This window comes from Trematomus bernacchii, unplaced genomic scaffold (assembly GCF_902827165.1).
Source record: "Trematomus bernacchii unplaced genomic scaffold, fTreBer1.1, whole genome shotgun sequence".
Lineage (NCBI taxonomy): Eukaryota > Metazoa > Chordata > Actinopteri > Perciformes > Nototheniidae > Trematomus > Trematomus bernacchii.
In genome coordinates this window covers 3745395-3767148 of record NW_022987727.1, presented here as the reverse complement: position 1 = coordinate 3767148, position 21754 = coordinate 3745395, and the positions used below count along the sequence as shown (strand labels likewise).

Sequence of the window (21754 nt, the reverse complement as noted above, 5' to 3'; positions counted from 1 at the left end):
ATGTCAGTCAAGCACCTGGAGATGCCACTTGATGGTCTATGGGTAATATATATCATAAATGCACTTTTATAAAGGTATTTGTTTTTTATTTTATTGCAATAAAGACAACTCCAGGTCAGGGGAAAGGGCTTAACTAAGGACTATTTGAGACTTGCTTGAGACTTGATCTAAATAACTTGAGTCACACGTCTGACTCGTATTGATGTGTCATCCTCGTCACATTCAGCCCAGGAAGTACCAAACAGCATATGGGATATGTTATAGTATGTCACTCCGAGATGACTTGCAGATACTGTGAACAAATAAAACAAACAATAAATGCAAACTATAGTTGTGCTTATATCTTGATATCAGTGTCAAGACTTCATCTGGCTCACATTACCACTCAACATGTACACTAATACTGGATTCTGTTGCTCCTTTTACGCTTAGACGCACCAAAGTTCTCTCAGAGCCGTGGCTCAATGACTGTACTCGCGCTCTTAGAAGCACCTGCAGGCGTGCAGACAGAAAATGGAAAAAGGATAAACTCCATGTCTCCTTAGAAATCCTTCGTGCTTGCCTTTCTGACTACCAGACGGCAGTCAAAGCAGCCAAAACAGAGCACATTTCTCTGCTAATCTCCAAAAACAGCCATAAACCTCAAGTTCTTTTTAATGTCCTCAACTCGATCATTAATCCCTGTGATGTTCCTCCAATTGTGCCATCGACTACTCTCTGTGATAAGTTTCTTACATTTTTGATTGAAAAAGTATCTGCTCTTAGGCTAGCCCACACTAGTGCTACCCCAGATCCTGCTCCTTTTCTGTGCCCTGCTGTCCTCGACCACTTTGAGCCTGTATCCCTCTCTTCTCTCTCGGATGTAGTCAAGCACCTGCGGCCGACAAACTGCACCTCAGACAGCATTCCCTCTCGCCTTCTCAGAGATGTTTTAGGATCAGTTGGAGCAAGTATTTTATTACTTATAAATACCTCTCTTAGCTCAGGATGTGTCCCAGCTGCCTTCAAACATGCCGTGGTTAAGCCACTACTTAAAAAGAAAAATCTCGACCCCTCCATTCTCGCAAATTTTAGGCCCATCTCCCAGCTACCTTTTTTATCTAAAGCCCTGGAGCGAGTAGTCTACGCCCAGCTGCAGTCTTTTTTAACCACGCATGGAATCCATGAAAAGTTTCAATCTGGCTTTAAACCCATGCACAGCACTGAAACAGCCCTTTTAAGAGTTTTTAATGATCTGCTCCTAGCCGCTGACTCAGGTAGCCCAGCTGTCTTGGTGCTGTTAGACCTGACAGCTGCCTTCGACACTGTGGACCATAGCATCCTGTTGTCACGGCTTGAACAGTCCGCTGGCATCACAGGCTCTGCCCTTGCATGGTTCAGGTCCTACCTGACAGACCGTAGTTTCTCAGTGCAGCTAGGTGCCTTCTCCTCAGCCATAGCCCCTCTTACCTGTGGGGTTCCCAGGCTCGATTTTGGGCCCCATCCTTTTTCTACTGTACATACTGCCCCTAGGTTCAATTCTCACAAAACACAACATCCCCTTCCACTGCTACGCCGACGATGTACAGATCTATCTGCCACTCAATTCAAATGTTAACTCATTACAGCTATTAATGTACTGCTTAGCAGAGATCAAATCCTGGCTGAGCCAAAATGTCCTCAACCTCAATGAGAGCAAGACTGAGGTTATCTTTTTTGGACCCCAACCTCTAGCCTCCCAGGTTGATATTCTGGGCTCACCTCAAAAATAATATCCTCCCCTCTGTCACGAACCTTGGAGTGACCTTCAATAGCGCTTTTAAATTTGATAAGCAGGTCAGCAGCGTAGTCAAAACCTGCTTTTTTAAAATACGACTATTGGCCAAGACTAAGTCGTTTTTATCATTTGAGGACCTGGAAAGGGTTATTAATGCCTTTGTTACCTCGAGGTTGGACTACTGCAACGCTCTGTACGTGGGTATGGACCAGGCGTCAATTAAACGCCTGCAGCTAGTCCAGAACGCAGCTGCACGTCTACTCACTGGCCACAAAAAGCGTGACCACATCACCCCAATTCTGGCCTCACTGCACTGGCTTCCAATTCGGTTCCGAATTGATTTTAAACTCCTTTTATTTGTTTTTAAAGCACTAAATGGGCTGGCTCCGGCCTATATAGCTGAACTCCTCCATCGCTACACCCCAACAAGAGCTTTAAGGTCTGCTGACCAGCTGCTGCTGGTAGTGCCCAAGACCAGGCTCAAAACCCGAGGGCACCGAGCCTTCGCAGCAGCTGGCCCGAGGCTCTGGAACACTCTGGCCCTCCATGTGAGGTCGGCCCAGACCCTAGGGTTTTTTAAATCTACTCTTAAGACACACTTCTTCTCCCTGGCCTTTTAGTCAGAGCGGAGCACGACTCCTGACTTTTCCCTGTGTTTTCTTTTTAAATATCTGTTGTAATTTATTGTCTTTTATTGTGCTTATAGAAATGTGTTTTTATGTGATTGTAGTTATTACATGTACAGCACTTTGGCCCGACCAAAAATCGCTTTTAAATGTGCTCTATAAATAAACCTTGATTTGATTTGATTTGATTTGATTTGATTACCACAAAAACGACTTTTCTCAATCTGTATGTGCGGAAATAAAGTTCCACAACGCTGCCAGGGATCAAAGCCAAGTGCCAAGTCAAGTTGATCAAAGCTGTTGAAAAATGCACGTCATATAAGCCATTACTGCTTATCACTGCTTTTGTTCCCATTGCTCTGGCAGTGGATTAGTGGTAACCAAAGACTAAAAATGCACATTTCTCTGCTTCCACGCAGGCACTGTACAGGATTGGGACACAGTGATGAGTGAACAGGATGTCCTGGACAGAGAGTCCTGGAAGCATTTGAACTGGTGTTTTGCAATGACTTTGTACGGTTACATACGTGATTGTCACATTCTTTGTTGAGCAACTTGTGGCTTTATGGGAACCAAACATATCATCATAGTTGTGTACATGGTTCACCTGTGTGAGAAATCAACATGACAGAAGTAATTGAGGGATGTATACACACAAATGTTTGGCATTCTCTGTCTCTGTCAGATAGTAACAGTAGTGAAGAGTGTGAGATGGGGGATGAAATTTAACAGAGATCCGGGGACAATGTGGTTCTTGGTTGGCGCTTTAACCCCCATAAGACCACTAGGCCGCCCCAGGGAGGTGTAATTTTAAGTTGTACTTAAATAATATCACTATAAAGAAGCAGGCGGGGCTGGCTGTGAGCCATGCATGAGGGTAGACTGCGTCTGGCGAGGCGTGGACTGCCACTGTAGAGCAAGTCCAGGCAGGCGGAGTTGTGTTGACTTTATGAACAGCCATCTTTCACCACCACCATTAAAAGCTCATTACTGCCAGTCATAAGCAGTGGCCTTTATGAGCGTTCCATCTCCTGCCATCCAAAGCACAGCCACAGGGAGTGACAGCAATGACCACGATGGGAGCTCTGATTGCATCAAATATTATTATTGCTGGTTTAACTGCACATGGAGCAACGCCTCCATAACTTTTTTAAGAGTTGTTTTCAAATCTACCACAACGAACTGAGGGCCTGTGAAACAAACAAAAAAAGTGCTGTTGTAGATGGGCACTTTGTAAGATTCATATATGGTGAAGTCTATTCCACAGGTTTTTAAAACCATTGTGTGAAAAAAAGGGGGAAAAGCATGGGAAATTCCCTTGTTGATAAAGGACAAGCAGCTGATAGCAGGCGGGAAGTGAGTCAGGCTCAGGACTTTAGCTGCATCTGCACACTTTGCTTCAGACTTGTTGAGGCAGGCAGTATTCCCACCTTTTGATGTGTGTTTGCTGGGGTTTGAGCTCTCTGTGACCATATGTGGGTTTGCCAGAGTTTAATCTTGCGTGACCTCAGATAAATACAACATTTCCCTCCAGGACAAAAACCCAGATTGTTGTGTCATTTTCCTGAAATGCAGCAAGACAACTTGAACCCTGACATTACAGTTTGTGGTTATGTTTTTGCTGATGACTGTGCCTGTCACTAAAGTGGACTGCTATTCACCTGGTATACTGTTATCTCAAGCATAGCATTTTTACCTTACATAACCTGATTAAAATCTCTAAGGAATGCACAATAACAAAAAGTAGTGTACTTATCTTGTAGATCATTATTTTTAAGTTAATTAGAGAAAGGCAAGGCAAGTTTAGAGAAATATAATGTTGGCAAAATTGTAATCTTATTAGTATGACGGAACGTTTGAAATATAGATTTTCTGTGAGATAATGAACAACTTCAAACAACTATTTCGTGCTTACAAATCTAGAATGATAAAAACAAGGTTGCATGTGATAGAAATAGAAGATAAACTATCTTGCAAGTTCTACTGTGCATTCTTTTGAAGTGCAAGTAATTACAAGGTTGTATAAGTCCAACTTAAAGGGGACCTATCATGCAAAATGCACTTTTGTACGTGTTTTATACATGAATATGTGTCCCCGGTGTTCCAGGGAACTCACCAAGTGTCAGAAAACACAACCCTCTCTATTTTCCTCCATACCCAAATCTCTAAAAAAGGGCCTGCAACGGATCTGATAAAAAACTGATCCAGATTTGAACACTGTCCTGACGTCAGGACAGTGGCGCTATGGCTATTGGGCCAACTCCACCAATCAGGAGGAGACAGCCATGGCCATTGCCGTTCGAAAGCGCTGGAGACGCTGTAGTACATATGCCAGGCCTGTAGGTGGTGCTGTTCTCACAGAATCAGCCCTTGCAAAAACAGAGCTAAAACATTTCAAATTGAGCGAAATGAGGCATGGCTAAAATGCATGATCTGTTTGGTATTTTGAAAAAAATATATATAAATATGCCTTATATAGGTATGGTCCTACACTATATTATTCAAATATAGCATGATAGGTCCACTTTAATACAGCATGTTTTTCTACTGAACACTGATCATACTGTTTTGATTAAAACTGCACATTATTTTAAAGGTGGGGTAGGTCATTTTGGAGAAACCAGCTTGAGTGCGCTAGAATTTGAAAATACACAACCGGAAAAAATCTGCCACTTCCTTACAGAGCCCCTCCTCCAACACACACGAACGCGCACATGACCAATGAGGGCACGAGATACGTTTGTGCACAGATGGAAGGCTGAAAGGCAGGTAGGCCATCCTAAAATGATTGGTCGTGCTTTTTACAGTACTACGGCTTCCACAGATGACATTTTTTTAATGGATTTTTTGTCAAAGCACTTAAGATATTCATTGCTATCGGGATGTTAAGAGCATTCCATGGAATATAACAAAAAGTGTATCTCGAGCCGGTTTCTCAAACTTACCTACCCCACCTTTAATATTGAGGAAAATTATTGAAATGTCTGATCTTGTTGATATTATTTCTGAGCACCATGTGCCTGAATTGTGTATTGCATCTAATGTGCAGAGAGGATGCAGTGAGGGGTTTGTTTTGGCTCTCCTATCCCCGCTCAATGGGCTAATTCTAGTGTCTTGAGTATATTAACCAGCTTAGCACGTCTTTGAAGCTGCCATCAGAAGATTTTAAATAAAGGTCTATGACACTGAAAGGGGCCATCAGGACCTGTGGGAGAAGCTTATTGAAGGAACCAGATGTGACCTTAGAACTCTACTGTGAGCACTGCGACTGCTCAGTTTTAATCAAACAAACCAAAACACTCTTCACCAGCAGGTGGCAGTCTGGCATAAGAACTGTCAATGACAAACAAAACATTTTAGAAATAGAGAAGGGAAAGATGAATCATCAATCTTTCACAGCCATTAGTTTATAGGGAACACCTTAAACCAATAGAGGGGAATCATGCTACTATACAAAGCATAAAAACATTGTTGCGTGATCTGCCCAATAAAATCTTATTTTTCAAGCCTTGTATTTTTTGCATCCTCTTTTTAGTGTAGGTTCACAATGGAGACAATTTGAACCCCCTACATTTCAAAACCTTGCTTCAAGGCTGGTTCTCAAACCACCTCCTGAGGCAGATATTTTATAGACAAAAAGGATCAAAAATTGATGTTGTCCTAATTTTGTAAGACTGTTTGGTGAATAATTCATTGTTGAGGGAAATCAGTTTGTTTTATTTGTGGAACCCTAATGCTGTTTTATTGAAGGGTTTTTACAGATGCTGTGAGCCCTTATTATAGCTGTTTGTCAGAGGTTCAGTGAGTGGGACGAAACCGATTCTGAAGGACTGTAAAAGACAATTGATCGCACACTTGTTTCTGTCTCAGCACCTTTAGGTTAAATACACAGCTAAAGATCATAACATATTCTCTACTCTACCTGTGTAATTACTTTGGGCCATTCTACCGAATTGATGCAAAGTCAGGTTGGAACAGTTTTGAAATTTTGTATGATTTTTTCCCAAAACTTTGTCCATATATATTTTGTACCATATCTAAATTACACATATCTAGTAAAAGAACCGTACATTTTTATATCGTATTTTCAGACTGTATTGGAATGTTCTTCCTCTACCAAAAATGGTCACTACCGAAACATAGTACATACACTGTAGTAAAACAAGTATTATATTAACCTGTTAAGATTGTTTTACCTTCCCTTCTCTAAATAGTATTTTAACAAATATTTCTTGAGGGTTTTCACAATTAAATCAATGCAATTTAATTTTCTTAATCAAATTTCAAAGTTCAATTTATACAATTCATAAAAATCACAATGCAATTTTGCTTTGTAAAATGCATAATACTGATCATATTGATTCCAGAGTTGATGATTGTTGAAATTGAACATACATTAAACCAATCAGTATCATATCATTTTATTTGATAACTCAATATACTTTATTTTTTACAAAACATCCAGTGTTTCAGTAGTGACCACAGTATTTTGTTCTCAAGGTTGTATCATATTCCCTCAACCTTATTGCTTAATCTTAACTCATAACATGCCTTAAGTGTGAATGTTTGAAGCTACTGACCCAGAATCAGCACTTTAGTAACAGGCTGAAATAGAGGGGAATGAGGCTAGAATGGGTGATATGTTTGGTATTTTGAGCAAAACACTTCATAAACATTTTTTTTATATATCTGAGACCTAATATAGGCTTATGCCTAACAATAGTATAATAGGAGACCTTTAAAGTAACAAACTGATTTTCAGACTTTAAAACACATTTATTTCAAAACTATGGGATTTACCTGCTTACCATTCCATTTTGTCCCTACCGAAACGATCATGTCAATTACCGAAACGTAACCATATGTTTCGGTAGTGACTGTTTCGGTAGTGACGATTCTAGCTAAAATTGAGTATAACTAAAGAATGCTAGCAACTACATGGCTAGCATACACGTTTTTGAAGAGGTTTACACACATAAACATAATACTTTGCATAAAACTCAGAAAAAGTTTACTTAATTGAAGATAATAGTGTTCGGTAGTGACAATTCTTAAGGTTACACGCCGATTTTCAGATTTTGGAACAGATTTATATCAAAAGTATGGGATATAGCTACTTGCCATTCAGCCATGAGGGACAGGGATGCAGTGTCACTGCCTTGTCAAAAGTGCAGGGGTGTGTCTAAAAACCAGACTCAGCCATTGGACTAAAACCCCTTGTATTTCGGTAGTGACATGAAAACTGGGGACATGATTTTTTGAGTATAGTTTTTCTATTAAAAAATTAAACCCACAATAAATCAAAATATTCCAACTTCTGTTTGAATGTAATCATACAGATCTTCTAAATACACCATTCAACAAAATAAAAATGTTTTAAGTGTTATTTACAGAACATGAAATGTAGATGTCAGGGTTGGGGACAGCTACTTCCCAATAGAAAATACCCTATAAATTATGTTTTTGTATATATTAAGCTTATCACTATCTAATTGAATGCATTATGTTTGAATAGACCATAACATATTCTTAGTAAATATCTATGTCTGAATACTTAATTGTTTTGTTAAATAGTTTTTCTTGTTGTGGGACCGCACTTTGCATCAATTCGGTAGAATGCCCCATATAGCAGTTGTTTATATTAAACATAATTACATCTTAATATGCTGTGTTCAGTTGTTACTTCATGCAAGTTTTCCATCTGCTGCAAATTTGCATCCACACATTTTTCTTTAACATCTTCCCATTTTTAGTCACATCAGTTTGGATGTAGCCTCTCATTAGCTGCGATGCCAACTAGGAATTGATGTTCCCACATTTCTGTATCATAACACAGATGAGTCTGACACAGATGCTCCCTCAGCAAGAGAATTGGTGGCCTTGTTTTTATGACCGATTGGTTTTCCTGTGAAATCACATTTGCAGAAGAATACCAACATACAAGTGATGGTGGATCTTGTTCTGTGGTTTACTGTGTATGACATCACACTGTAGTGCTGCTTCTTTATGCATGCGCTATCCTTTCCTTCACCCTTCAAAGCTCTGCGTTGAAGTGTTTTTACAGCTGCTACCAAAAACAGATGTTGTAACGGTAAGTAAAATGTTCTGACAAGACGCCTTGTTTCCTGTTGTGCAGCAGCACCAGAGGCACAACACACTTGCTTATTCATGATGGCTGATCAGAGCCCAGGTAGATCAAACCGCTTCTCCATTTTTTATGAAAAAGCCTTTTACTGGGACATAAATATCATGCGATGCATTCTCCCCTAAGCCTGCCCTGAAGGTACAGGGAGTCTTGTGAGGATCGGAAGGTCAATGTCAGATAGATCCATTGCTAATATAAGGCGCTAAATACTGACATCAAAAATGGTTGAAACAAACCATTCTATTATTTATCCATAAGACCAGATACACTGAAGGTCACTGCCCTCTTGATATACCAATATTCCAATTTTAGAATGCAAACATTTCCAAAGACACCTTTACCACAATTCCACAATGTAGAATTCCCCCTGCAAATGTGCAACACATAATGTATTGAATCTAATGAAAATAGTACAGCAAATATGTCACAACATAGAATACAAGGTTGCTACACCCTAAACCTGGTTTTACTGCAGAATGTGAATATGAAGTAGGAAAGAGCAGCCCCTCTTCCTCCCTAAGGATCTGTGGTTAGCTCCCACAAGGACAGTAGGTCGCTGCAGGGCAAGGTCACCTCTGCTGTTCTATCGGAAATACTAAGCTCCAGTATTTTTTTCCCTCCTCTTATTTGTAGTTCTTATCTGAAATTTCCTTCAACTTGATATTCATTCCTTCCCTGAAACTCAGCATCTTTGCCCAGGAAACCAGTCACACATGATAAGAATAGCCTCCAAGGCTGAATTAGTGTTATACTGTATGTAAAACAGTCCTAATATTGAACCAGACTATTGATTAATAAGCTTTCTGCTCATCTCATGTGTGTTGTATTTTCTGCTTTATGGATTTTAGACAAGCTTTATCTGAAAGAGAAGACCGAAGTGAATCAGTTGGCAAAGTGCGAGATGAAGACGTTGCAGACACAGCAAGAGTGAGCAGTCTTCAGGATTAGGGGGCCAGGTATCAAAGGAACTCCAATACTGAGAGGAGAAATGGGTTGTCAGAGCTGCGACAACTCTCGACTGTTATCTAAGAGCCACTCGCTGCATTATTGCAGCCGTAATGAGAATTCTGACAGCACTGCCAAGCTGCAGCAAGGTACCAATAGCAAGTCGAGGTATCTGGGGCTATAAGTCGTTTTTTTTCTTGAATAATCACGCATATAGAAATGGTGACTCGTCAAAAAATACTGAATAGGTGGAATGTAACAAACTTATCATTCTTTAACAAACTGTTTTTTAAACCTGAATAAATGCACTGGGTGGGTGGGTGCTTGTAATTCACTGTTTTCTGAGATAGCATGCAAGGGTTGACTTTATGTGAGGAAGGAACAAAATGACAACGGTTATTATCCCCTAATGTTAGACCTACACTCATTTCCTTTTTCTTTTGGAAAGTGGAAACAAGCTGTAAAAAAACCACTAATATCTTACCTTCTTCTAACATAATATGCCAAATACAGCTTTTTATTTAGACAACTAGCTGATATGCAGCATTCATTTGGAGTCGTGTTTGTGGCCACATGAAGAACACTAATATTCACTCTTTTTAGATGGTCTGTTTGGATCTGGCCTTATCTGAATATGTCTAACATTGTATTACCAGCTTGTCACTTTTGTAGTAAAAGCAGGCTGCTCTCACAGACAAAGATGAGAGCAGTGGGACAAAAAAGCACTTAGGTTGCAGGCTGGAAAACAAACCAATGAGCTGAAAGGCGCTATAAACCCCAGCAGAGCTACAGTAAAAGGAACTTTAGATTCGGGAGGGTTCATCATTTGTAATGACCCCTCTCACATACAAATTGTCATGTCATCCATTGCTAGTTTGAGAGTTGTTACAACCCCCACACATTGATTGTAGCCACTTTAAAAGTATTGTATGAGTGCAGTAGTGCACCTTTTTCTGCTAAAAATGTTATTTAGAAATGACTAAATTGGCAATGTTGACAATGTTTTTTTTGTTGAGTAAATTAAACTCTACATTCATCTACGACACCCAAATCACTGAAACCCTGATATCAAAGAGACAGGGCTGGACTGTGGAATCATTCATTAAGCCATGAAATAAAAATATCACACATGTATATTTCACTATTCTATTTGAATAAAAACACAATTGTAAAAAGCATTAACTGTAAAGCACATTATCATATTATATTACACATTTATTCATCCTTTCTTCCCTTAAAATGTGTGCTCTGTACAGTCCACCTGGCCTTTACACTTTGTAGGAAAATCAAGATACAGATGGCGTGGATTGCATTGAGTTATCAGTTATCTGAACTTCAAAATGTTCACTGCTTGCTCGTTCCCCAGAGACGCTTGTCCAAACTGCAGTAGGGAATATCTTAAACTTACATAAAAGATTGTCACCCACTTAAGAAAACATCAGTAAACTGACTTGGCCAGAGCTCTGAGTCTTTACAAGAGACGAAACAGAATTACTTTACATTCTCATACAATGTTTTTATGTCAGTGGCATTGAACATTTATATGACTAATCTACAGATGCCCCAGTTTGGCATTATGCAAAATGTTAAACATACAGTGTAGTTAAGATACTCACAATCTTCAAGTTGTCTTTTCCACTGAAGTCTTTACTAATTGAAATACTGAGTAAGGCCATGGAAGCCACTGTTCTTAGTGGTAAGTCATGATAATCATCAGTCAATGTAGCGGGGAAAAAAGGGAAAACACATCTTCGACTACCAGCTGGCATGGAGCTGGATAAACAAGAGCTTTAAGTCCATCTTGTCTTTTCCCCCATGAGTGGTCGTCGTCCTGCGGCTGCGAGTGTCCTCCATGCCGCTTCTGAAAGGTTAAATTCCCTCCAACTGCTTGTTTCTTATCCCTGTCCATCTCTTTAGTAATGGATCAGTGCTGCTGGGACCACAGAGGGCTCCAGTGGAGAAGAGTTAAGGGATTACAAAACCCTTCCATCAGCCAACACACACACACACCTCCTTACTGCAAACATCTCTCCCATCGTGGCACTTGCTCTACCACCGTTGTGCGATTAAGACCCTGAAGAAGAGATGAGCAGTCAAAGCTGTGCTGCTGAGTCTCATATTTACATTACAACTACATTCATATTCTTCAGCCACTGCCAGTTTCAACATACACACAATATTACAGTAAGATGAATCTGCTCTTTTAAGCGTATCAACTTTCTTTTAACAGCAGGTTAAAACATTTGGTAAACCAATTCTGACCAACCACAATAACTTAAATTGCACATTTTGTAATGTCCACTCCTTGGCCCTAATGAACAAAAGTTAAAGCTTAAAATCTTCAGTCTGTTACTAAGATGTCCAAAAGACTTCCATTATTGCAAGTTAATAAATAGCTTTTTTTGTGCTCTGACCAAACCGTCAGTAAATCCACTCATCCTGAGTAAAGATAAATGGTCTTCCAGTACCTTGGATTTATGATCCAAGTCACTTCAGCCACTAAAGCATTGTAGCACTTCAGGCTCCTCATTAGACTACATTCAAATGAGGAGAGAACCAACACTTATGCAGTGATCAAAACTTTTCAGCTTCTGATTAGATCCTCAGGTTAGACTGTGTTCTGCTCCAGTAAGGGCGGGTGTTCTCTAGGTTGCTGGGGAGGTTCGTTCCTCTGTTCCTGCTGCTGATCCTGTTGTGGTGGATCAGATTTGAGGATTCCCTTCTGAGGTGGAGTCGCTTGCTGTGGCTCTGGATTGGGCATCTCTTTCCTGTCGCTGGGCTGAATCTCCAGGGCTGGTGTATCTTTGCAGCAGAAGTACTGCTGCCAGATTTTCCTGAAGGCCGTGCGGAACTTCTTAATACGGAAGGCGTAGATGATTGGGTTGACAGCAGAGTTTCCGTGGGTGAGCAGGATGGCGATGTAGAGGAGGACTATGGGCTTCTCGCACTCAGGGCAGAAGAGTGTAATGCAGTTGATGATGTGGAGGGGGAGCCAGCTAACAGCGAAGAGAAAAAGAACCAGAGCCAGCGATTTAGCAAGCTTCAGCTCCTTGTCATAGTACTTGTTGGGGTCGCTGTGACTGGTGGTGAACTTCTTATTGTTAAGTTGCTTGTGGATAACGTAGAAGATTTCTGCGTAGATGCCCAGCATGAGCAGCAGCGGAGGCAGCACCCAGCCGAAAAAGTTGAAATAGACCATGTAGTCCATGCTGATGACGTTTTCGAACTGGCAGGTGATGATGAGGTCAGAGCTGATGGAGCCGTTCTGCTGAAGGTGCGTCAGGTTGTTCCAGCCTAACATAGGCGTGAGCCCCACGATGAAAGCCACCGTCCAGCATATCACCACCGCAACCCCCGCTCGCCGAGTTGTCACCACCCGCTTGTACCTGTAAACAACACAGTATCACGTCAGCACTTTCTCTCACTGCGCTGTCAGGACATTCATGCTTTCTTTTGTACTTCATTTCTCATTCTGTCAGTTCCCTTGGGCTGACAAAAGGTGTGATTCCAAAGGAGGAATTATCATTCAAACCACAAGCACATGGATGTAGCACACATTTCTTTGTTGCACACATTTCCACTTGAACAAGACTGTGTGTGCAAACCCTTATCAGTTGACTTTGCCCTTTGCAGTACTGCTACTTCTCATGCTTATTTTGTTTAGGGCAAAACTGAATTATAGTTCTCTCATTTATTAGTACGGTGGACACAAGCTGATGTTACAACATGCTTCACAGGTTTGGCTTTTTACTGTTTAAAGTGTTTGTGGTAGGAATCAGGGGGTAGAAGAAGGTAAAGAGTGAAGAGGCTGTACAATCTTATCATTGCTGTCCTCTGAACAATGACAAAGAGGTAATGATACTTGTCCAGAGGCAGCCAGCTTCTGTTGCTCCCTTTGGAATGACTAATGGTTGATATTTACAATGTCTGTCTTGGTGGTTGTAGTGACAATATTAGCATTAGAATAACCTGACCTTTGCTGAAGTGGAGTCTGAATCAAATCAAAACCCCACAATGTAGCCCAGAGCATGTGTTGGATTAGTGTCGATCAGGGATGAATGTGTTAAGGTCTGTGTCTTAAGAACGGCAGAGAGATCACTATTCACACACTGAGCCCGCTCAGAAGGGATAAGATACTAATCTAACAGCAGAGAGTGTAGGAGGGGGATGGAATATTCTCCCTCTTGATAACAAATAGTTGTCGGATGGGTTTGGCAGTAGAAAGTCCTAGAATATCTGATTTAAATAACACAAGGGCGCATTGGTGTGAAAGTAGTTGTGGCAGAAACCATCAAGCCTGGAAGGACTTAACACACTTAAATTCCTTGATAAATGCTATCATAAACCTGGAAGACTTTAGTGGAGTCTTAGACAGCGGATTAAAGTTTGAGGCACAGACAATATTCTCCAACAATAAATTCCCTTCTTATACTAAGTTTAACTTTACAGCCTTTCAACACCACATCCCTTTTGTTTCAGTCTGGCAGTATAAACCACTGGTGGCATCAAATACAAAACAGGGATATTGAATAGTTGACAGCAAACCCAGCCTTTTTTCTGCCCTCCAGAAACACAGAAAGCACATTTCTCCTGTATACAACCCCGCCCCTGAATGTGCTAATCTTGTTGCTGTGCTACTTTTCCACACATATCATCATCTCCAGGGACTAATTAACGCTGTAAATTGATCAGATATGCCCTTATTAGCTGCCATGTAAGTAATTGTGAATCAAATCTATTTGCATATACAGTAAAGGGATTGACAGGACGGATGAAAACCATGAAGTGAAAGTAAGACCCTTGAGGAAATTGATTCCCAGCAGCAAAGCACTGGGGCTGTGACATATACAACATAATCATAAACACCATTCTTATCACCATCCCTGCTATATCCACGTGGCACAGATAGTGAGAATAACCTGTGCCTCTCCTTTGTGTGGGTTGTTAAAACTTAAAACTCATTACCTGGTGGGGATCTTGACCCTGAGATAGCGGTCAATTGCAATAGCCAGCAGGGCCAGGATTGAACTTTGTGTCAGGACCAGCACCGTGCACGCCACGAGCAGGCAACTGTAAAAGTGAGTTTGGAGTCCGATGCTGATAGTGATGGCCAAAGGGATGACGAGGGCTCCCACTGCAATATCCGCCAGAGCCAGGGAGACGATGAAACAAAACGTGGTATCTCGCAACGATTTATTAATTTTCACCGCCCAAACCACCATCACATTCCCGATTACGGACGCCAGTGCAATCACCACCTCCATTCCTATGTAGAGGGACTGCGTTGAAAAAAGTGCCCCGGGCATCCTTGCAGATGATTCTGTCCTTGATAAGAAGAAGATTGATTTCAGTGAAGCAGTCTTACGAGAAGCCCACAGAGCAGTCCTTGACTGTTATTATTTTCTCATAACAATATATCCCAAATGAGCTGTGCGTCCACCAGTTTAAATGTGCCCACAATCTCCTGGTTACCAGATCGAAGTTGGAGGGGAAAATAGAGTTATTTTCAGATGAAAAAGCGCGTTAACCATCAGTCCATCAAAGCAAAGGGCTTTCCTTTGGAGCAGATGATGTGGTCCGGTGGCTGTGCGTCGCTCCTGCTCTGTGGTCTGCTCCTCCACTTGGGTGAACGCACCTGCTCCTGCTGAGAGCTTGCAGCATCCTCCCCAGGCACTCCGACTTATCCAAGAGAGCGCTTCACCTTCATCAGCACACGTTTTTAATGTAACAATGCCGGTTTGAACAAGGCAAATAAGAAGCTGTCTTCTGGCTCGAAGCGCGCAGTTTTAGCTCGTGCGCAGGCGGGTGCTCCCTCTATCTCTCCCCCTCGCTGTGCTTTCAGTAAGAGTAATAATGCAGATGCCAAATATAGCCGTGTGGTTTTATCGCCATTTTTTGTGTTCCATTCAGATGTGCCGTCTTTGTTTCTATGAGATGCATCATCTTGGTTTGACTCGGTGTCCATAAATATCCTTTGGCGGGTGCGCCTGCTTCATTTCCCATGCATAAATAAATAAATGCAGCCGTAGCCTTGCGCGGGACCGTCCCAAGGAAGTCAGGTATAGTGCAGAGGTGATTTGAACTCACCCTCATTTTCTTTGTTTATGCCACGCACTCCTCCCCCACGCCCTTTAAAATGCTAATAGCCTTGCTCGGTTTCCCATTGTTCTGATAGGAGGTGAGGCAGCAGGGACCTGCCACAGCTGACACAGAGTAACGCAGATAACGCTACCCTGCTGAAAAAAACAGTTTAGACCAATTTAGCTGTCAGGTCAACCAGCCTGACCAGCCAGTAGATATTGGGCTGGAATGGTTGGCTGGTTTAGAGGGGTTTTGGACACTTTAGCTGGCCAGGATGGCTGATTTAGCTGGTTTAGCTGGTGCACCAGCCATCCTGGCCAGCTAAAAAAAAACAGCATAGACCAGCATAGTATATGCTGGTATGCTGGGCTGGTCACCAGCATCCATCGATCACCAGCTTATGTTTAATTATAGTATTAAATATACCATGCTGGAAGCTTACCAGGATTCCAGGTGACCAGCATATTGTTTAAATACTGGTATGATTATTTAAACCAGAGAACATAAATATATTACAAAGATTCATTGTGTCATGTATTCTGGTATCTACCAAAAATAAAGACATTGTATAGTGTTCATAACAGTATTTTAATTTAATAAATAGCTAGTTAATATAATAAAATACACAGTAACAATACAATAATTATACAAATAACAACCAACCTACAAATCAACCTATACATCAAAATAAATATATTATCTAAAACAGGTGCATTTGATTTAAAATAAAAGTAATAAATAGAATTCAATATTTAAATGGTAACAAAAACAGTAACACGATGTATGATAAGAAAAAGGCAACAAAGAAAGTGTTTTTTGTTTTTCTTTGTTCATGTCCATAATGTTTCCCGTTGTGTAGCGTCCAGCCTTTCCCAATCTGGCCTGCATTTCTGTCTGTTGAAGCCACTTCTTGAAGCAAACTGAAAAGAAATGTACAGATATAAGTACACTGTAAAAAGAAAACTTGACATTTACGCTAACATTTGGGCTGCTGTGGTTGCCAGAACTTGACCGTTAAAGTATGGTAAAATACATTACAAATTACAGTTGGTTGGCATAGACGTTACAGTCAACAATTGCTTATGGTGAATTACAATGGCAAAAACAAATAGAGCTAGTGTACACCACGGTGTAGCTGTATTATCTGGGAAATAGAAGAATCGGATCAGGATTCGGTATTGGCAGACAATCAATATCAAATGAATCGGATCGTTATTAGCATCAGCATTTGATCACCTTTGTCGACTTGCAGCCTAAATACAAAGATAACTCCACTCCTCTCCTACCACTGCTTACCTCTAATAAGCCTTGGTAGAATTAGTGTCCGAGTCATAGGGTCCAGAACTGACTGAAGACATGTGGAACAGAGGACAGGCATGGTTCTATGTACAGGGAATTGGAACTTTGAACAGGTGTTTTCATCTTTTCTGCCTGAAGATTCACAAGTTCTTGATCAGAGGCCTGTACTACGAAGCTGGTTCAACCTAACCTGGATATGTTTGAGTTAGCCGGTTGGCCCAATCCAAAACATACGCGCTCTCGCTAAACTGTACTACGACGCTGGTTATCAAGTGGATCGCTCAAGCCAGCCGTGTCCTATCTAGTTAGGTGCGCGTTCACATGAAAGGGGTGGTATTTGGAGCATTCGACCAATCTCAAACACGGACAAGCGTACTGACAGCGCAGCATCATACTTCCTGAATGAAAAGTGAACTTTAACATTAGTCAAATATGAAGAAGTTAAACTTTAAACATCCATGACTTAAACACTTTATCCAGGATAAAAGCCACATAGCTGCACCTGCAAGGTGAATACAGCTGGTAAAAGAAAAAGCGTTTGAATGCGTACATTAACAGGTTTATGATATCACTGCCCCGTCCAAGACACGAGTGGATCTGACTTTAATTACATTTGACTCGAGGGTTTCGTCAACTTAATGTGTTGCTTAAAATAATACTTCTGCATACAGTATGTGACACTGTGAGTGTTGCACGGCCAGATACGGCTCAAGAAGCTGACTCAAATAAGGAAATATATGATACATTATGATGTGATATGATATGAATGATAATGGGACACATCGACGTCTGCACTCACAGTGCCGCGGACTGTACGTAATGTTACTTTGATAAATAAAGAAAACAAAGAAAACATTATTAATAATAGTAATGATGGTAACAACAATAATATTAGTATAACTATTTATATAGCACTTACACAATTGCAAAGTGATTCTCACAACAACAATAAAGAACAAAACAATATCATCAATAAAAAAACAAATTATTATAGGAATGTTAAGAGACAAAGGAATTATAAACATTCTGAGAGGCCGACTACAAAAGGTAGACTGGCTCTTGATCAATGAGCAGTCCCAATAGATGCTGTTGTATAAAAAGAAATAGAATAGGTCCAGATTTCTTCTATTTTGTGTTGGATGATTTGTTTTATTGATTGCTGATGGATGTATATATATAGGGTTTATTCAACAGCAGTAAAGCATTAAGTTGCTAAATTAACGTACACTGAACTGTAAAACGACTTACCACTATTTAGGAAAGGCTCTGATCAGAAGGGTTGACTAGTAGGACAGCAAAGAGGTGGAGGAGGTCTATGTACAACCATTGGTAGATGTTACACCTGAAAGAAAGATAAGGAAATAAGACAACACAGGAGGACTAACAATAACTTGCTTTTGGCATTGAAATGGATTAGAATCTCACCTTTTTTCCTGGATGTCAGGAAGGCTAGGAAGTCGTTCCCTTCAAGTCTGCAACCAGTCATAGGAGTTCAAATGCAAAGCCTGAACGATGACAAGAGCGGGAGACTTTACATTTTACAATTATATTTTTAATTAATACCAGAGCAGTGTGTACATAGGCCCTGTACGACATGCAAAGAACAGATGAACTCATTTTACAGTGTGTTTTGCATCTCCTCAACAATGGATAGAGTAGAAAAAAACTGTCCCTACAATTTCAGGTAGATTAACACACATTTGAGAGAAAAGTTTACAATGAAGCACCCTCTTTGTATTAAGCGAGCTGCCACAGAAAGTACAGCTTAACATGCTAACCTTTGGTAGAATCAGAATCAGAATCAGGTTTATTGCCAGGTAGGTTCGCACATACTAGGAATTTGACTTGATGTCATGGTGCATACATAAAATATAAAAAACAAGAAATCTAATATAAAACACAAAATCTTTTACACCGTAATAAAATACAGTTAAATAGCAATAAAATAAAAATAAAATAAAGCAGTAATTTACATGGAAATAGAATGCTATGAATGAATTTTTGCATATAAACTATGAAATGTGAAATCAGAATATGTGCAGAAAGGAGTATGACATTGTGTGCATTAATGTAATGCATATAGTCTATGATGTGGCAGAGGTAAAGTGTCAGCGGGGGGGCCGGGCCTTGTTTAAGAGGCTGGTAGCGGAGGGGAAGAAACTGTTCAGGTGGCGAGAGGTATTGGTCCTGATGGAGCAATACCTCTCGCCACCTGAACAGTTTCTTCCTGTTTCGCCCCCCTCCCCTCCTGCCAGAGGGGAGGGGGGCGAACAGTTTGTGTCCAGGGTGGGAGGGGTCGGCCACTATCTTCCCTGCCCGCCTCAGGGTCCTGGAGGCATGCAGGTCGTGGAGGGATGGCAGATTGCAGCCGATCACCTTCTCTGCAGAGCGGATGACACGCTGCAGCCTGCCCTTATCCTTGGCTGTGGCTGCGGCGTACCAGATGGTGATGGAGGAGGTGAGGATGGACTCGATGATGGAGGTGTAGGAGTTCTCCATCATCGTCTTTGGCAGGTTGAATTTCTTCAGCTGCCTCAGAAAGAACATCCTCTGCTGTGCTTTTTTAGTGAGGGAGCAGATGTTCTGCTCCCATTTGAGGTCCTGGGCGATGATGGTGCCCAGGAAGCGGAAAGACTCCACAGCAGTTACTGGGGAGTCACAGAGAGTGATGGGGGTGGGTGGGGCTGCGTTCTTCCTGAAGTCCACGACCATCTCCACTGTTTTTAGGGCGTTTAGCTCCAGGTGGTTTTCCCCACACCAGGTCACCAGATGGTCCATCTCCCACCTGTAGGCAGACTCGTCCCCACCAGAGATGAGTCCGATGAGGGTGGTGTCGTCTGCGAACTTCAGGAGCTTGACAGACTGGTGACTGGAGGTGCAGCTGTTGGTGTACAGGGAGAAGAGCAGAGGTGAAAGAACGCAGCCTTGAGGGGAACCGGTGCTGATGGTCCGGGGGTCAGAGACGTGTTTCCCCAGCCTCACGTGCTGCTTCCTGTCAGACAGGAAGTCTGTGATCCACCTGCAGGTGGAGTCGGGCACGTGCAGCTGGGAGAGCTTGTCCTGCAGCAGAGCCGGGATGATGGTGTTGAAGGCGGAGCTGAAGTCCACAAACAGGATCCTGGCGTAGTAGTTTCCTGGTGTGTCCAGGTGCTGGAGGAGGAAGTGAAGGGCCATGTTGACAGCGTCGTCCACAGACCTGTTGGCTCTGTAGGCGAACTGCAGGGGGTCCAGGAGTGGGTCTGTGATGAATTTCAGGTGGGACAGGACAAGGCGCTCAAAGGACTTCATAACCACAGAGGTCAGGGCGACGGGTCTGTAGTAATTTGGTCCTGTGATCCTTGCTTTCTTGGGAACCGGGATGATTGTTGAGGTTTTGAAGCATGCTGGGACGTGGCATGTCTCCAGTGAGGTGTTAAGCTGGCTACACACCAGCCCGATTTTGGGAGTCAGAGGCCGTCAGAGGCAGTCGGGCATTCGCGGCGCCCTACTCAGGTTGGTGTGTCCCCCACCGTCGTCTTTTTACGGCACCTTTTCACACCTCCCGCGGCCGATTCAACATGTTGAATCGGCCGCGGGAGGTCAGAGAAAGTTGGCCCAAGCAATCACTCTGATTGGCTGTTCACACTACCGCTGCCTGCTGGTAAGGACAGTTATTGCCACTCGTCGACTGAAGTATTTGCGGTGTGTTCGTAGGCGGGCGGTGTAGCGGACGCAGGCGACGTAGCTGACGTAAAAGTCGGGACGCTTTCGGTACGCGTTCTTTGGTCTCAGGTGGGTGTGTAGCGGCCTTTAAAGATGTTAGTAAACACAGGAGACAGCTGATCAGCACAGAGCTTCAGGGTGGAGGGGGAGACATTGTCAGGGCCAGCCGGTTTTCTGGTATTGAGTTTACTGAAAAGTCTGTTTACATCCCTTTCATTGATTGAGGTGCTTGCCCCACGGGAACGCATACGGCAAAACGCATAGGATTAACGTAAACGCAATCGCCAAAAAGCTTCCGTCCACACGCAATATACACCGGATAGTGTCTGTTCACACGAGACAGCTCCGTTTAGCTCCAACCACTGGAAAAAGCTGCAGTACATATGCCGAGCCTGTACGTGGCGCTGTAACTTCCTCCACAAAAGCAGCGAAGAAGCATGGTTGTCATGGCTGCACTTCTGTTTATTCTCCTCGTGGGGGCCGAGGGAACCGGGCAGAGTTTTTCGCTGGTCAACGTGTGTAAAAGTTTCAATCTTACGGACAAAATTATAAAAGTGCCGGTCAAAGGTCTTCTTTGTTATTTATTAAGCTTTAAAACAAATGAATAACGACTATATATAATAATAAAATACACAGAGCCTGTCCTCTCTTTTTCCTCTCTTCTGACAGCGTCAGTGTCTGTCTCATGCAGCAGCTGATCCAGTAATGAGTGACCCGGCCGACAGTAAAAAATAAACATATTTATAACTAGTTTAGGTAGTTTGAGAGGTAGGCTAATTAAAATAGCTAAGGGTGATGATCTGACTTGAAGTGTGTGTTTTGCTCCGAGCTGCGTGTCTCCGTCCTGTCAGATTAGACTTCACTCGCGTTTATGTCCATATCGAGATAAAGATAAATAATCTGAATTCAGTGTGCAGTTTACTTTTGCGGGGGTGAGCAGCAGAGGTGGGGGAGGCAGGGCTATTGCGTCATCATTATCACAAAATAATCGTATAGAGGCGATCACACGGAGCCGTATGACCCCCCAGAGCACTCCGTTCCCAGATCTATCCACCTTTGGACCCGTTATCGTTTGCGGGGTCCGTTTCTATCGTTTAGTTACGGCCTCGTGTGGCAAAAAGGGCTATACGCAAGAGAAATATGCGGATACAACCCGTTTTCGTCCTCGTGGGGCACCAGCCTGAGGCTGCTTTTACACGG

General features: G+C 42.2%; 1 protein-coding gene across 1 annotated transcript; it reads right to left on the bottom strand.

The window, feature by feature from the left end:
- Nucleotides 1-10668: 10668 nt before the first annotated feature.
- adora1b (adenosine A1 receptor b) lies at nucleotides 10669-15467 on the bottom strand. The gene is made up of 2 exons (XM_034144677.1): nucleotides 14438-15467; nucleotides 10669-12858 (listed from the first exon to the last, which is right to left on the bottom strand). The coding sequence occupies exons 1-2, from the start codon at nucleotides 14776-14778 to the stop codon at nucleotides 12081-12083; spliced, it is 1119 nt and encodes a 372-aa protein (XP_034000568.1). The 5' UTR covers nucleotides 14779-15467; the 3' UTR covers nucleotides 10669-12080.
- Between the last annotated feature and the right edge of the window lie 6287 nt (nucleotides 15468-21754).